The sequence below is a fragment of the Sceloporus undulatus genome, chromosome 1, assembly GCF_019175285.1.
Source record: "Sceloporus undulatus isolate JIND9_A2432 ecotype Alabama chromosome 1, SceUnd_v1.1, whole genome shotgun sequence".
Taxonomy (NCBI): Eukaryota; Metazoa; Chordata; class Lepidosauria; order Squamata; family Phrynosomatidae; genus Sceloporus; species Sceloporus undulatus.
Genome location: NC_056522.1, coordinates 203781423 through 203799172, shown reverse-complemented (window position 1 = coordinate 203799172; position 17750 = coordinate 203781423). Strand labels below are relative to the sequence as shown.

The window sequence follows — 17750 nt, the reverse complement described above, 5'->3', positions numbered from 1 at the left end:
GCATTTCAGTTGGCCAATAAAGGTATCACAGATGAATTTTTCTTTGGATTTCTTAAATGGCCAACACAGCTCCCCCGGAACATTATTATTATCATCATCATCATCATCCATGGATCAATGTAAATACTGTATTTGAACTCTTATAAAAAAAGGAAGCATTCCCTTTTCTGAGTAGAGTGACAAATGGTGACAGCTCAGGGGTTGTACTGACAGCCCCGAAGGGGTAGCATGCAACCACCTCTGTTTCAGCCAAATTGAGGCCATGGCAACCACACACTACAGCCCCGATCTGGCACAGTGCCAAAGGAGCGCCATATAGCTGCGGTAACGCAGTTATGGTGCCCTTTTGTGGGTGCAAAAAGGAATAGCTTTTTGCAGCTCCTTTTTGTGCCCTCGGAAGGCCAGATTAGGGCTGTGGCATGAGGTTGCCACAGCTCTGATCCGGTGTGGAAAATGGTGGCTGCAGTCTGAAGAGTCCCACAGTCACCATTTTCTTTACTTTGCCTTTTCCTCCTTGTTGACATGTCATGTGTGAGTTTTCTTAGCCCCGCACCTCTGTCTAGTCACGTCCCTCATACATTGCACAGACATGGTTTAACTGTAGTTCCTTCCTCATCCATGGAGCCTACAGGGTCAGCATAAATAGTTATCCCTGCCAGAATTCTGTAAATTCTTTGGCTGTTTTCCTTTGCTTTGTCCTTCACATTCTTCTTCTTTCTTTCAGTTAGGCCCTGTACAGACTGGCCTGAAAGGTCAGCTGGAGGGTGGAGTTGGGGCATATAGCATCTACACAATGTACACTCCGGCTTTGTAACGCCATGCCACACCACATGGCGTGTAGAGTGACAGTGCTCCTCTGGCATAAAACTGTGGCACCACAGCTATGGCACCCTTTACAGTGTGCAACAAGGACTTGCTTTTCGTATCTCCTTTTTACACCCTGAAAAGGCCAGCTCAGGGCTGCGGCATGCAGTTGTTGTGGGGCCCCAATCTGGCAGTAAAAGGGGCAGCTGGAGGCTGCCTCTTCAGGGCTGTATTCACAGCCCCTAAGTCTCAAAGGTAGTACAAGATCTCTCTACATACTGATTCTACAGACTAACACGGCTATATCTTTGAATTCTTTGTTATGTGCCCCTGCGTTTTACCCTCAACTTATCCATGGGTCATATCAAAATCCATAATTTTGGCCCCCAGACCTGCCCTTGAGCTATACGTGAGGTTGATTTTTAGTTGAGTACCGCTATACAGTGTATGGTATATAACTGTTAACCTTTTAGCAGTTGATTCAGTGAGTCTTGTTGAGACCAGCAATTAGGCCCGAAAGATCAATTAACCTTGTTTTAATGGTGTTAAAAGACTGCGTAAGAAAAGTGTTCCAATGAATTAAATTAAGATGCTGACTCTCTCATATATCGTTCAAATAATTGGTTTTGACTGTGTCTTAGAATTTCTTCTAGACCAGACTGTCATGTTATGAAGGCTCAAAGTTATGCAGATCAGCTGCTGAGATAAGCTTGAGCTGAATAAATCCTAAAGCATTTTTAAAAAACCGTGCTGGGTTTACAGTGGATAAATTAATCCAGTCAGTTATTTCTACTGTATGTTACTGTAGATTTTTATAGGGGATTTTCAACACTATGTTAAAGTAATCTGGAAGCTAGGAAGACACTACGCTAAGGTATGACTCTAATACAGGTGAACACTGCACTATCACTTTTCATTGTTAATTTATTATTAATTATTTTCGACATGGCTGAACAATGAAAAAGAGTTCCTGGATAATATACCGGAGGAGCTGGATAACAACAATGGCAATACTTCCCTACCAGTTAAATGTAGCAAGCTTTAGTACAAGGGAGTTTTTTGTTCTGAATTAGTCAATTTGGAAGAGTTAAGAAGATTTCTTTTCAAAATATAGCCGTATGATTTGTACACTGCAATTGAGAAGAGGGGTGTTTTTTTCCAAAGAAATTGTCTATGCGTAATATGTTTGCTGCTGCTACCAAAAGTTTTGTTAAGCAGGTTGGTGATGGAGGTCGACTGGTTCCTGTTCGTAGTCTGAGCGAAGCAGATAAATACCAGCCGCTCAGTCTTGTCATCAAGAGAAAAAGCTGTTTTCTTTCAGGAAGATCAAGATTTATTTCAACGCCATTCAGCTTAAAAGACATTCTTCAAGGAGAAAAAGAAATTTCAGCTGGTAAGGTGTTTTTTTTAAAGTTCTTCAAAAATTTAAACAAAGATTATTTCCTAATTTTCAGAGATATAGCTTTGCTGAGTAACTGCAAAAGAGAATGATGTCTGGTTGTGTGTTTTTTTTTTAATGCCAAAACTGTCCTAAAGAAGGAGAAAACAAATAGCATGCATCAACAAGCATGATAAAAAATTACATTTGATAAAATATTGGAAATATAGGAATGCTGTTTAGGAGTTAAAATTAATAGTGTATTGAATATTTTCCAGTATACAGTAGTATTGAAAAGTTAGTCCAGTGTTTTGTGTAATCTGCACAGTGCAAATAATAATAATAATAAATACATTTATTATATAACTCAAGTCACTTACTTGCAGGGTGATCCAGATATGTCAATTTAGAAGTGAATACTAGTGAACATAATAGGTCTTACTTACTTCTTAGTAAGTGTTCTTAGGTTTGCAGCCATAGTGCTCGTAGCATAACTTTTATTTCAATGTGGTGAAATATTCATTGTCACAAAGAAAGGTGAGATCATTGTATCACAGCATCATTTCCATATCTCTCATTTCATGTGAAATATGTAGCTGCTCAGAGTCATTATTTCAATTTAAATAAAATCTCACTGGCACAGTAAAGGTTCTCCACACTCAAAGGAAATATACTTTGCAGGCTTTATGCAACAGTATTCTGCAGGCCATAGTCTGATGGCTACAGTGTTGGTAACTGCCATGAGTGGAGAAACTGGGATCCTCCAGATGTTGATTAAATGCTTCTCCCAACATCTCTCACTATTGGTCAGGCTGTCAGGAGCTGATGGGAAATGTAGTCCAATAACAGATTGAGGGATCCATCCCTAGTACAGACTTCCTTAGTGTATGCAGTCCTATAACAGACAATAAACAAAGCTGTACATTTTCTTTTTAAATGCAAAAGTAATCTGAGGCATGGACCTTAGAGAAGGAAGCTAAGGGTAGACTAGGGGATCGGAGCCACCCTGAAATGAACATGTACCAATGAATAGGACCACCAAGACACCTGTGTAGAATTGAGCCCCCTGAAGAATTACCAGTTAAAGTATCTTTCCCCCTTCCTTGATGAATTTTCCTTTCATTGATGTATTAATTTTACACTTTAAACCATTTTATAAATAATTCATTTATGATTTTGTGGAAGTGACATTTGTAATTGCTTTAGCAGTTGTTGTTGCTGTTCCCTGTATTCTTGTTTTGTAAAAACATACATGTAAGTACCCAAAATGACCTGTCTGCCAATCTTGAGATCCCTCTACCTTAAAAAGTGTTCTGGGGTCTCTAATTTATAATAATCTGTTTTTATACAAAGGATCCATCTAATACAATTTGACACCACATTAACTGGTGATGCTGGCGAAACGTCAGGAAGAAACTCTTCTAAAACATGGCCACATAGCCCGAAAAACCCACAAAAATCCAGTTCTATTGCTTTGCCATCTGAAAACTGGCTGAAAATGCAGTCCTGAAATAACCAGAAGTCTACTTCTGGTTCACACTACTGTTTCCCCCTCTCCTAGATGATTTTCAAGAGTAGTAGTTTGTGTATTGGACTACAACTCTGAAGATCACGGTTTGATTCCCTGCTCAAGCATGAAAACCTACTGGGTGACCTTGGGCAAGTCACACTCTCTCAGACTCAGAGGATGGCAATGGCAAACCCCCTCTGAATAAACTTTGCCAAGAAAACCCTATGATAGGGTCATCGTAAGTCAAAAATGACTTGGCGGCACACTACAGTAACAAAAAAAGTACATTTTAGATTGGAATGAGGGGATGGCATTGTAAAACTGTTGCAGGTATTATTTAGTGCATATGGAAGGTTATTTTTCATCCTTTTTTTAATGGAGTGTGTGAGTTTTGAGGGGCTTGGTGGGGACTTGAAGAGCCATAAAATAAAAGACAATTATCAGCTGTATGGAGCCTATGGGATACATTTTCCCTACTCCAGTCTTCAATAAATCTGCTGCCTTCAAGTGTGGTAGAATGTACTTTTGTGTTATCGTGTTCAAATGAAATTAAGTACTTCAAGTAGCCTCTGAATGATGTGGAAGAGTATAGAGTGCTATCTTGTTCTTTGTCTTAGGCAACACAGTGTCTTGGCAACACAATGTCTATGAACGTTAGAACTTTTTTTTTACCAAGCAATCCCTTTCCCTTAGGTATTTCATCTTACCAGTTACTGAATTATGAAGACAAATCAGATGTAGCACTGAATGGCAGACGAGGAAATCACATCATGAACTCTGCTGGAGTCAATATTGCTGGATCAGATTCCCTCGCAGTGAAAGCTTCATTTGGAATTGTAACTAAACATGAAGTAGAGGTACCAACGTTACTCAGAGAAGTGACTAATAGGTTAGTATTGTCATTTTAGTTATTTTGCTGTTATTTACTTACTACTTCTACAGATGTACTTTATACAAATGAAATAATACATGAACATTTTGCAAATGCAAGATTTAGTTGGTTTTAAAGTTGCGTATATAGCAACAACACAAGACTATGTGGGCTATTTCTCCCTTTATTTTAGAAAAATGAATTTTGACCATTGCCTTGTCCGCCAGTCACGAGAAAGTAAGAAGACGGTTCTTTGTGTGGTCATGGAAAGTATCAGAACAACACGGCAGTGTTCGCTCTCTGTGCATGCTGGCATGAGAGGGGACACAATGAGGGTGAGTGAACATGCTTAACAATGCTCTGTAGGTATAACAGACAGTTTATCTATCAGTTTAAGCACAAATAACCAGCATGGTGGTTGGTATTGATGGGATATGGTCCAGCTCATTGGGAAGATGCCGAATTGCAGGAATGTTGGTATAAACAAACCACCTTCTGCTAAAAGACCAGTGACCATGAATGAGGAAGTCATTTCCAAACAAAACAAAAGTTAGTGCCCTACAAAAGCCACTAATTTTGTTGCTGTAATATCTTGGTCCAATGCACGTAGCTGGAATAATAATAGAGTATGTATACACAATTTTTGTGAGGATTTTTATTTTTTGGTAGCATATATAAATTTCATTCACCTGACCAGATTCTACCCAGCTGAAAGGTTTTCGTACTATCCCACTGATAGAACTTCATTCATTTAAGCACAATCGATCAATGTGCTTTTAGTGAGCAGGTTCTGATACACATATACAGTATCGTCTGTCTTCTTGCACTGCCCTCATCATGTCAATGGACAGAATAAGTGGTCTGTGTGCACATTGGTTTTTCACTGATGAACCAGCTAATGAATTTTAGCAGAAGTCCCATAAGCAGTGGAACACATGCTTTTGTGTGTCCAAAGATTTATGGAACAGCTTAACCTGAGGTGCAAGTTTTGAAGGGCATTTTTAATACTGCTGTAAACAAATGAATTATTTCTCCTCATTAATAAGAACAATAATCATTCTTCTTCATAGAGTCAGTCTGGCTTTAAGATTAAAAAGTGTCATACCACCTGTTATGTTTCCCAACAGCTACTTAAAGTATTCTTATTTGAAAGGCTTTAACTTTCAACTCAGAAATTAATTCTATTTTCTTCTTTCCAAAATAGTTTCATATTATTGATGATCATAACTACAAGGGACGTGACAAAGCTATTGTCTTTCCTGCACACACAACTATTGCATTTAGTGTATTTGAACTTTACATCTATTTGGATGGTAATTTTGGTAAGTAGTCTGATCCCCTCCCTCCCCCAATCATGATTTCTGTATTGCTATAAAATTTATTTATTGGTTTATTTTTAGACTTAAGTGTACAATCAAAAATTTTGTAAAATTATATGCATTCTTCACCATAGTAGGTGTGTGTTTAGTCAAATTCACTTTATTAGAGCCTTACATCCTTGTCTGTACTACAAGACAAACAATAGCTTTCATCAGCAGCTTCAGACATGATAGAGAACAGGATGTAAGGGATGTTTTTTTAGAACAAAAGCAGTTCCTGGGTGAGAGAAGACGAAACCTCTCCCAGCCCCGTCAAGGTTGGTGCAATAAATTTTACTGTCTGAGGCAAACATGGTGCCCTTTCCCCATTCCATATACAGAAGCCACTGGACTAGCAGTTCAGTGTGCTATTCCCTTCCTCTGAAATATAATCTGCAGCAGCTGGCATTCCTTGGTAGTCCCCTATCCAAGTTCTAACTGTTCTTAACTTCTAAAATCAGATGGAATGTGATGCTTTCAGGGTATTTAGACATACTGTCATATGTGCTGCTGTAAAATAAGTAAAAGATATGGTAGGATAGGAAAGGGCAATTTATGGTTTTCCAGATGTGGTTGTACTGTGTTTCCCATTGTCCCTCTCCATTAGCTATGCCAGTTAGGGCAAATGGAAGCTGCAGTTCAGCAACATCTTGAGGGTACTACGTGCCCATGCCTGTCATAGGAGAGTGAAATAGGAAACAAATAAACTTTATTTGACATAGTGCAGCTCTTATACAGTTTTTAATAGGCTGCCAGAATTAACCATGAATATATAATAATAAGAAAGACACACAAATACACAATATAACTCACAAAATTTGCACATTGAGATGCAGATGAAATTGACTTATGTAAATGAAAATCTGGCATTCAACCATGTCAATGAAGATATACCTTTCACTGTGATTAAGGTGGATTTCTGTAAATATAATTTTTATTAAAGTTTCTAACACACATTCAGGACAAGAAAAAAAAATGTAAAAAAAGGAAAAACAAAAAACACACATAAGATTTACAAACATCTCCATACACAACAAATACTTCCATATACATACAGACATATTTGTTTATGACCCCTCCCCTGTGTTTCCCTCTTCAAAACAGACCTCATACTTCTTTCAGAATATATCTTTCTTTTACATTTCTAAATAACCCCCAGATTTGGATTTCTAAATCAGTTGTGTACCACATGATTTCCTATCCCAAACAATCTTCTCTGAATATAGAGGTAGCATTCTGCAGGCAGAAAGGAGCCTATTTCAGTGTTCTCATTTCTCTGCTATGTCAGGGCTGGAGTTAAATTAAACCTAACCAAATGACAAACCATTTAAGATGAATGGGTTGGATCCAGAAGCTGCTTTGAGCTGGTATAAGGGCTTCACTCCCAGTAAGTGCTGTTTTCACTTACCCACCCACCCCAGTTTTCAGGACTCTTTTCTCTGCTGCAGGGGCTGAAGAAATAACTGGGTGGAAGAGGCAGGGAAGTCCTGTCCCCCTAACCAGCTCAACACACCTCAATTTAGATCCAACCAAGTTGTGTGAAATAAACATACAGTACATGACATAATGGAAAGCCAGCATGGTGTGGTGGTTTGAGCGTTGGACTATAACTCTAGAGACCAGGTTTCGAATTCCCGCTTGGCCATGGAAACCCACTGGATAACTTTAGGCAAGTCACTCTTTCAGCCTCAGAAGGAGGCACTGGAAAAAATCCTCTGAACAAATCTTGCCAAGAAAACCCTATGATGGGCTGCCTTATGGTTGCCATAAGTCAGAAACAACTGGAAGGCACACAACAAACACAACATAATGTTGCCTTAAACACACAGGTTTATCACATGGGAGGCTGAGTGTCTAAATCCTGTGCAAAAACAGGATTAAAATCCAGGAAAAATCCTGCAAAAGTGGGATTGTTTTCATGCTCATGAGGCGCATTGAGCATTAACGTGAATGTAAACTGCACAGAAAGTGGATCTGCCATTTTTATTTTTGGGGGAATTTGTCCATGTTCTGTGCAGTTTATTTTCCCATTAATGCTCAATGCCCACAACACTGTGTGAAAATGATCCTGCTTTGCGGGATTTCCCTATTTTAAATCCCGTTTCAGCACAGGAAAAACCCCATGTGATAAACTCCATAATTTTTATAGTTGCCCTTTTTGGCAGCAATACAGAAGCTGTAATATGCAACTTTTGTATTGTGTGTGACTAGTAGACCAAGAGGAAGGACAGGGACATGTGATTACATCTGCCGTGCTAGACAGAAAGGAATTTTGTGGACCTCTTTGCATACAATGCAAGCTGATGGTGGTTGAGTTTTATCTGTCCAGATTTGCATGACTGTGATGATGTCTGTTGGGGTTTCTAAAGCAGCCAAGGAGTCAGGCATGAAAATTTGCTTCCAGTCCAAATTCTCACTTGTGGAATCAACAATCAATGTTTTATTCTGTGTGACATCTTTTCTAAACAGTGATATAATGTAGTGCTTTTCAAAATTTGTTCTTCTAAGTATTTTGGACTTCAACTCCTAGAAGCTGCAGCCAGCATGACTGATGGTCACAGACTCTGGGAGGCAAAGTACGAAAGATCTGAAGGACCAAAGACTGAAAACCACTGATCTTTTTGTTAAAATGATAAAACAATTGTTTTCATTAACACTGATCTAAAATTTTGCTGCTTTGGAATATCGGTTGTTCAAATATTCTCTGTGTTATGTATGTTTCCCCCCTAGAACTCTGTGTCACTCCAGAATCCAAAGGAGGATTTGAAAAAGAACCATCAAGATCATTTTCATTTACCAGATTAAGGAATACTCTGTTTCATCGAAGTATGATGTTCAAAATTCATGTCCTTTACATTTCTTAATTGAAGAGGGAGTGGCAGTCCCTGGGAGGGGTCTCATAGCTCATAGGAAAGATCAGACAGAGCTTTGATTTCAGTAGCAGATCCAGCCCTAGATCCAGTCTCCCATATTGGGAGAGGTGGAAACAGGAGAACGGAGGGCATGACATGACTAGAGACATTGGAGCTACAGAATTCAAAAGCTTTCTAGTCTCTGTTTACAATGGAAGAGAAATTGTTCAGACCACCACCGATCTGGTTTATGGCCAAAATCCTGTTTAGTGCTTGTAGCATAGCAGAAATATTCTGGATGGTTTTTTTGGTGCCCATTTTGGGTTGTTCTCATGATTGTTTCAGGTTATGGAGGTAGAGCTATGTCTGAATGCTAGACAAACCTTTAAGCCAGCAGTTGCATTGAAGACAAAGGAGTATATAAGTACACTTTCTTACATAAACATGTAAATATTACAACCATTTCTATAACCTGGGGTTATGCTAGCAAAATGCACCAACATATTCTCGCCTAAATGTTTCCCCATGGTAGTGGTGCACTTAAGGTCTGGTAGAATTTTGAACTCTTTCCACACTTCACATTGGGAGGGAAATAATCAAGAAAGGGACTAACGACAGAGGAAGAATAGTAAGCACAGTTCCCCCCTCCAAGGGTGATCGCATGTCTTCCAGGACATGTCCTACCTTCTCTCCAGGAGAAATTTCAATATGTCCTTCATGTTGTTGTGCATGATTAAGAAGCATGAATTTACATTTATATTAGTGTTAGGATCCATTTGTCGTTTTGATCTCATACGTATAATACTCTGATGCAGACATAGGGCTGCACTCAAAGTATTAAGACTGGTGTAGAAGGAACAGTAGTGAAGACAATTACGTTAAATTGTGTACACAAAGCTAAGATGGTACCTCTAAGTCCCTTCCCAAAGTGGTAGCCTAGAAGAATACCATGGCTGATGGTACTGAAAGCCATCAAAATGTCCAGCAACATTAACAGGGACACACAGCCCTATCCAGTTCTTGTTGTAGATCATCCACCAAGGTGACCAAAGCTGTTTCCATCCCATAACTAGGGGCTTGTGTACATTTCCTGTAAAATCTGGATGGGCCCTGGGTTTTCCAGATTTTCAACAACCCTAAACTTGTCTACACTATTACTATGGGTATCGAGGCAAACTGTGGCAAATTCAGCTTGTTCACCTCACTGTAAAATGCCGGCCCACAAGCCAATTTCTCCAAATCATTTTTGGCCACATGTCTGTAGCCACTCCACTTTATCATTTTTTTCCTGTGCATTACGCATGTGAACACACACATTTCCCCTTTTGTTGGCTGGCCTGCTACCAACAGGAACCTTGCCAACTTTATTTTTGCTATATATTTACTAATCAGAGGTGTGCAGATGCAGGTATAAAAATTCAAGTTATAAACAATTATACTGATAACCCGTTATGTGCAGAAATGCAGCACACTTAAAAAACAACAACCTGTAAATGAGCAACTCGAACTTCCCATTTCTTGAGAATTGTAACTTCCTTACAGAAATGATCATATGGCTGCCAGTCCCCAACCACCAAAAGTTCCTCCCTCCACTGTCAATGTGAATCTGCTCATCCAAATTTTCCAGGAAATTCCGGAGAAAATTGAGATTATTTTTTTCTGCGGATTAAAGAGGGTTGGAAGACCTTTTTGAATTGAATGATAGAGTGAAGTGGAAATCTACAAAAATGATCTCTCCCTCCCTTTGCCCCAAATGAAACTCTAGATCCAGTCCTACAGAAGAAATATATTTATTTTGAAATCATTATTTCTTTTTATCCTTAATGTGAAATATTAACAAAACCCAAATAATTTCTTTCTACAATCACCAGTGGCAGAATTTTCTTGAAGCACAGATTCTGAGATGTGATGATTTAAAATTCCCATTCTATAGAATATGAGATGTAAAACTCTGTTATTTTGTATGCTAAAAAAAGTAATTAAAACCTCCTGTGTTCGGTATGTAAAATAAATATTTGTAAGACACACGAGCCTCTAATAGTGGCTTGTGTGGTTTACAGATAGATTGTGATTGTTGCTAGAAATTTTAGGTTGATGATGCCGTTTATATTTTTTTTTCTTTGGCTGATCAGTGGAACATGTCCTTATTCTTATTTGTGTCTCTTCATATGCTTTTTGACAGACAAGGGCGTAATGGATATCATTGCTCACCCGGATAATTACTTAGATGACCTTTTTACTGACTACTATGAAAAGGCCGCCAGCGTGACTGATATCTCTGCAAGCTACTTTCGAGAAGGATCTCATATACGTGTGAATTTACTTAATAACAACATCCCTAAAGGTCCTTGTTCCCTGTGTGGGATGGGAAGTTCCAAAAGGGAAACAGTGTATGGGTGCCTGGAGTGTTCTTTTAATGGACAAACATTTGTAAGACTACATGCCGTGCCTTGTTTTGACCTGTGGCATAAGAGATTGAAGTAAACTTTTAAATAACACATTGGATGTGGATCCAGATTGTTATTTGCCCCTGAACTTTTAATGGTATCTAAATGCAACTACCTTAGCTGGGATCCTTCCTTTTATGTATGTTTAGCCATGTTAGTGCCATAGAATTTTTGTGAGTTACAATTGCAAAAGCATAAAAATGAAGCCACAGATGATTTTCTTTACTTTCCTGCTTTTCAAGCAATATTTTATTTTTAAATACAAAAGTATGCCTCTCTTTCAAAATGTGTTGTTGATTCATTCTGACTTCATAAGACAGAATAGCTAACATGTACTCAATTTTGAGTTAGCACTTCAACTGAAGTATAGAAGTTATTTCTGTACTGTATTTTTAAAGGAATATTCTACAAACGTTTGCTTGTGTCTAAAGAAAGGAATGTAGTTTATCTTAACTAGACCACTGTAAGATGGTAAGAAAATGTATGAATTATTTATTAATGGTATAAATAATGAATTGAAGTATCAGATTAAGAACATGTTTGTGTTTGCTCCGGTAAAAAAATACAGAGAAATAAAAGCTAGACATTCGTACAGCATGAATGTTTAAATTTGAATTTGCCAGTGTTTCCCCACTTAACTCTCCCATTTAGTCTATATTTGTCATTATTACTGCACACATTAATTTTGTTTTTAAAATGTTACGCCTTGCTACTTTTAGTGCCTCTTGATGTATTTGAAAATAATAGATATATTTTAAATAATAAAGACATACCTTTTTGTGGGAAAGCGTAATTCCTCCTTACTTAATTGTATAGCTGATTTAGTTTAATATTTATAGTCTTAACATCAAAGATACAGCCATTAGGTGGCACTATCTCCTGCTGTGTTTAAAGTTGCATGTTAAAATTGGCACTGCCCGGCTCTTCTAGAATTCCTGCTAAATATTTATCTACCAGTGCATTTGTAAAAATAGAAGGGCTATGTTTTATTCATGTGGTTACCCTGTAACAAATTGTTTGATGGTGAGGTGCAAAATATAACAACATGACCCTTCCCATCAGCCCTTCACCACACACATAGGTGCAAAAGAGGCAAAAAAATTAAAATAAAATAATCAATTTAAAAATAAAGTAGAGGCAAAAATCGTAAGATACATCAAACAATGCAGAGATCTAAAAACATTTAATGGCTAAAACATGATACACTAAATACACATAGCTTTAAAACTCTGTGAATTTTTGTTGAGCATCAAGTTGTAGATTCATCCTTGATGCCATTCTTGTTGCCTTAAAGATGTTATAATCTTTAGGCAGCCTGCTGTCCTCTAGAAGATTTGGACTGCAAGTTTCATCAGCTATAGTCAACATGGCCAGTAATCAGGGATTCAGGGAATTGTAGTCCAGTCTAGGGAGCATCAGGCTGCCTATCTTCTGATGGCAGCACTGAGCTGCAACTAACCACACTGTGTACACAAAAAGAAAGATAAGTATTATTAACTGCAAAATCCATCTACCCGAAAAGTGACATTGTTTGCCCATGATGACCCTTCAAATACAATATGGGGTAAGTACCAAACAGCAAAGGCTTACTGTGCCAAATGGACACCTTTAGCAAATAATTAGTTGTTCAATCTTGAGGTGAAAGTGAAAGTCAAGCCTCCTCCAGTTAGTCCAAGGGCAAGGCTCCTATAAGGAAACAGGTAAGCCTGTCTGGAGTCAACATACCAAATCCAAGAGAGATGTCTGGAATGTACAAGTATTAGTTTTCACTTAGAAATATTGTTTTCAAGAAAAGCAACTGAGAGAAAAGGACCAAACACGCCTTGTACTGAGATAATACAAACCATATCATGTATTGCAGCGGTGTGAGAAAACAAGTCCAGTTGAACAATATATGAACCCTCATCTAAATGTTCGTAAAATACTGACCCGTTTTGTGATTATGGGCAGGCCGACACTGGCTAGAATACTCTGGGCTGCTCCTGGAGTAGTCTGGTCTCATGTTCCCCTGTAAAGACAGTCTACACTCGAATGAAGTATTGGACACACAGATCCAGCAGCAATCTGAAAAGCTGACCTCATGACTATTGTTCTGGGAATGATCCTATGTACAAAAAGGTAAACAATGTGTTTCTCATTGCTTCATGTCTACTTCAAGCATGAGGCTGTTGATGGCACCCCCTCTGCTGGGTATTGTGTGTACAAGCTGACAGCACTAGCTGTTGCCACACTGCAGAATTAATGCAGTTTGACACTGCTTTAACTGTCATGACTCCAACCTATGGAATCATGGGGTTTGTAGTTTGTTATGGCAAGATTAAATATCTCCCCAAACTGCAAATCCCGTATCATAGTACTGAGCCATGGCAGTTAAAACAGTGCCAAATTACACAGATGCAGCCACTGGCACACAGTAATACCGTACCTATTTGGAAAGAGTGATTTGAATGGAAGTGGCAGTCTAGGGTGGAAACGCAGAACCTCCCAACAGTTCTGACAAGGTCGGTGGTACTGTTTTGCAGGTGTAAACCACTGTCTGTGTGCAGCAGTGAATGCTGAGACATTTTTGTGCTTAAGAATCTTTGCATCAGCCTCTTGATGCTGATGACTTAAAGACAATCAGTATAATTCCCCCTGGGAAAGGGGAGGACTCTATTGTAAAAACCATGTATTTTGAAATTCTTTGTTAAAAATAAACCTTTAAAAGTAAACAAAATGTTCACTATTCAGGACTAAAAACACTTTAGAAGGGAAGGCTGGTTTAAAAAAAAATGTGTTAAAAGAGCTGGACTATAAAAGCACAGATTTCTTCCAAGAGCAAATCATAACTTCTGACTAGGAAATTTAAAGTAAAATGGTTGCTAATTTGTGTGTGCATGCCAAGCTTTATAAAGGATCTGTTTGTTTTCATACTACATTGCTGAGATTTCTACCATACTTGCCACTGTATCTTTCTCTTAGTGCTTTCCTGGGATTCGTATCAGGTTAGCACACTTTGAAAAATGAAAACACGTTCACCAAGCATCCTTGGATCTCAACAGGTTGAATGTAACCAGTATAGAGAGATCCAAATGAAGCCCTGCTTTCCACACTAAGGAATGGGGAAATTTTGACCGGGACATAGGCAGCATATTATGCTTTGATACAAAACACTGAAACACACACACAACTCCCATCCACTGTAACACCACTCCTTCCTGGTCAAAGGTTTTTGGTTTTATATCTTTGTGGAAAAACACAGGGAAATAACATGCAGGAAATACTCTAATCAGAATATTCCAGGATGTTGCAATCATATGAGTTTACACAATCAAAGATAAATTTACCTTAGAGCTATGCCTCTGCTTTATGGGGAAATATGTAAGAAAGCCTCAAAGCATTTTTTTTTTTAAAAAGAAGAGCAACTTGGGGGCTCAAATGTACATATGCACATCTCACATTGCATTCCCACCCATCTTTCCAAAATCAAGTCATTTAATTCAACTGGGAGCAAAAATGTCAGAAGAGGCATATTTCAAGCAAGCAGAGAGTTAAGTATCCTCTCCAGGTAGTGCTTCTCGGTTCAAAATTTTTGTTTCTCAGTGTGCTGTTGGAAGGGATGTTGTATCATTTCCTGCTGCCATTTAGAGCCAATTTGGAGCTGAAGAAGCATGCTTTTGTGGATAATTGTGGGTTTTGGTGAGTGTGGGAGAGAAAACTTCTGCACTTACACCACTGTTATGGCACGAATTCTGGCTAGAAATTGCAACTGAAACACACATGCTACTTCACCTTGTCACCTTTTATTTCTTTTGAACATTTATAAAATTCAGTTAACTTTAATAAAAAGATATAAAAACTTATCACAATCAGAATATTATGTACCTCAAAAAGGCTTTCCATTTTAGAATACTGTATATCAAATTAGCCTATGATGTAATGCAAAGGTCCTGGGGGAGTCAATGGGGCTGAAGCGTACAAAAAAGTGTACAGGCTTGAAGCTTTGACTTCATTCTGTTGTGTTTTCAGGGCTCTTCAGCTGCCTGCATTTCATACAGGTTGAATCTCTCTTATCTGAAATAGTCCAAAACCCCAAACTTTTTCCACGGGTGGCTGAGATGTTGATACCTTTAATTTCTGATGGTTCAAGGTACGTAGACTTTGTTTCATTCATAAAATTATGAAAAATAATGTATAAAATTACCTTCAGGCTATGTGTATAAGGTATATATGAAACATAAATTATAATTTTGTGTTTAGAATTGGGTCTCATCTCCAAGATATCTCATTATGTGCATTCCAAAATATCCCCCCACCCCAAAATAGAGAATACTTCTGGCCTCAAGCATTTCAGATAAGGATATTGAACCTGTATTAACGTCAGCAGGATGCACAGTGCTATGGGCATAGCCAAATCATTAAAAGAATGCAGAGGTCCTTGTTGAAGCTTTGTGTGCATATAAGGAGGAACTGCTAGACCAGGACACATGCATCCATTAAGAAACAGGTAGACTTTTCAGTCATGTTCTCTTATAGTTCATCATGTTGGTACACATTGTATTCTTTAGCAGATATAAAGCCATCTCCATCATGGTCGTTCTTTTTAAATATATCAGTCAAAACATTCTCATGAACCGATGGGTCACGCTTCTTGCCATCTCTTTCAAATTCCTTCTTCAAATAATGGTTTATCTAAATAAATTAAAAAAAAACCCACACCAGAATTAGTTTTTTGTTGGGCTTTCGGGCTAGAATTATCTCCATCTTTGTTATGCCTGCACTGTAAAGTTCTATAGCCAACCATTAGAGCGGATTTGGGGGCTGCACGGAGGAAGGGAATGCCTTGGAAAAGGGTTGCCTGTCCCACAGACAGGGCTAGATAGCAAAGCACTGATGCTAGCAATGTGTAGTCAAAGGGTACAAATCCGATGGTGTTACTCTGTGAACAGAATGGCTTATGCCAACTGAACAGGGGTGGTGGTAATTCTCCCTATCTTCCACAGATACACCCCCTCATAAGCAAGCCCTCAAAACCTGCTTCAGAAGACTATGAAACACTCTAGAGCCGGCTTTTTTGGTGGTAGAGAGAGCTGGGGGTGGAGAGTGAAACAAAATTTCTTCATTCTAGTAGAAATCTACTAGTACAACAGAAGATTTATGTCAAACTTTTTATTGATTTTCCCCATTTTGCACAGGAAACGTAAGGAGTACCACTGTTAAAATGAGAAAGCTCCATCCTGGAGAAAGAGTGACAGCAAAGGAGCCTCTCATAAATTAATCTGATATTCGCTTGTGTCTGATATGTCTGTCCTTCCAAACACAGCTGAACAAGGGAGGATGACAGGCTAAGAATTATTATTTTGGGTAAAGACAAATGGGCATAAATCCTAACGTTGGTTCCAACTAGAGTAAACCCATTAAGTCAACAAGATTCTCCTGTGAGTTGACTTGTAATTCAAGAGGTGATTCAATGGTTTTAATGTAGTTGGAACCAACCAACAGCAACTAGGCCAGTGATGGTGAAACTATGATACGCATGCCAGAAGTGGCACTCAGAGCCCTCTCTGTGGACACACATGCTGTCACCCTAGCACAGAGTTTGCCAGAGAGATGTGGCACTTTGCAATAAATAAGTGTGGTCTGGGTTACAGTTTGGGCACTTGGTCTGTAAAAGGTTAACCATCACTGATCTAGGCTATAGTGTGCACATCTTTCTTGCCTCCATCAGCTGTGGAGAGCAGCTCATCCTTCGTCATTTGAATGTGAGGCAGCTGGGGAGGAGGCCTGGATGACTGACCAGATGGGAAACCTCAATTCTACTTCTCCCAAAGTGTGGGCCATGTCTGCTGTAGTGTCATGAAGGAGAGAATGGGGACTGAGCTTTCCAGCAACAAATGGTGAATCCAAGGTAAGAACTCGATAAATGCAGGGGGTTGCTGCTTATATCTTACACCTAGCAGACAAATAACTTGCAAAATCAGCACTTGCTTTTCCTTGAAATAGAAGATGAAAAAACTAGAAAGGTGTTCAAAAAGAACTGAACTATTTGCTGAAGTTTAGATATTATGAATGCTCTGTTTTGCTCTCTCAAAACACTTCAACTTTAATATACGAAAGGACTATAAAAGGAAAGCTTCTAATTTCTTTTTTTCTATGTTGCCAAATAAAAAGTTATAGATTACTTATAAGCAAACAAGGGAAGGTGAAATGGAGAGCTACTACTTCAAAATTATTACTCACATTACCTCATCTCTCGAAAGTTTTTTGTCACTATCCATGTCTATTTCAGAAAATGCTTCAACGCTGCGTGGTCCTTTCGTAACTGCATACAGTTCAATCTCAAAGATCAAGGTTGCATTAGGTGGAATCTTTGCTGGCTCTAGCAATATAACAAGAGCATTTTAAGAACTGTACACTTCAATGACAAACCACCTTAACCACATATAAGATGTATTTCTATGGCTGCTATGGCAATGTGTTACAAGATGAATTCTGTGTCAGACATACTTACTGTGAGCTGGTGCATACGTATAGGTCACACACAGACACAT

At 38.6% G+C, this 17750-nt stretch overlaps 2 protein-coding genes across 4 annotated transcripts in view; one reads left to right on the top strand and one right to left on the bottom strand.

The window, feature by feature from the left end:
• Window positions 1-499: 499 nt before the first annotated feature.
• PJVK (pejvakin) lies at window positions 500-11997 on the top strand. Of its 2 annotated transcripts, XM_042445820.1 has the most exons (7): window positions 500-531; window positions 2023-2197; window positions 4386-4581; window positions 4757-4898; window positions 5768-5885; window positions 8652-8747; window positions 10956-11997. In XM_042445820.1, the coding sequence occupies exons 1-7, from the start codon at window positions 523-525 to the stop codon at window positions 11255-11257; spliced, it is 1038 nt and encodes a 345-aa protein (XP_042301754.1). In that variant the 5' UTR covers window positions 500-522; the 3' UTR covers window positions 11258-11997. The 2 variants fall into 2 exon arrangements, with proteins under 2 accessions (XP_042301754.1, XP_042301753.1); XM_042445819.1 differs by lacking the exon at window positions 500-531 and having other exon boundaries at window positions 1098-2197.
• Window positions 11998-14986: 2989 nt separating this feature from the next.
• FKBP7 (FKBP prolyl isomerase 7) overlaps window positions 14987-17750 on the bottom strand; it is an 8716-nt gene continuing 5952 nt past the window's right edge. Inside the window, exons 3-4 of one of the 2 annotated variants that reach the window (XM_042445822.1) lie at window positions 17445-17578; window positions 14987-15891 (exon numbers count right to left, since the gene is read on the bottom strand). In XM_042445822.1, the coding sequence (XP_042301756.1) occupies window positions 15730-15891; window positions 17445-17578 (296 nt within the window). In that variant the 3' untranslated portion in view covers window positions 14987-15729. Of the gene's footprint in view, window positions 15892-17439; window positions 17579-17750 lie in introns of both variants that reach the window. The other variant, XM_042445823.1, reaches the window with a different exon arrangement.

Bases quoted from the DNA above. Each gene is read 5' to 3' on its own strand.
- PJVK (XM_042445819.1), top strand. From the start codon at position 1,978: ATGCGTAATATGTTTGCTGCTGCTACCAAAAGTTTTGTTAAGCAGGTT. The intron at 4,899-5,767 runs GTGAGTGAACAT...TTTCCAAAATAG, and splicing joins TGAGAGGGGACACAATGAGG to TTTCATATTATTGATGATCA. The intron at 8,748-10,955 runs GTATGATGTTCA...GCTTTTTGACAG, and splicing joins GAATACTCTGTTTCATCGAA to ACAAGGGCGTAATGGATATC.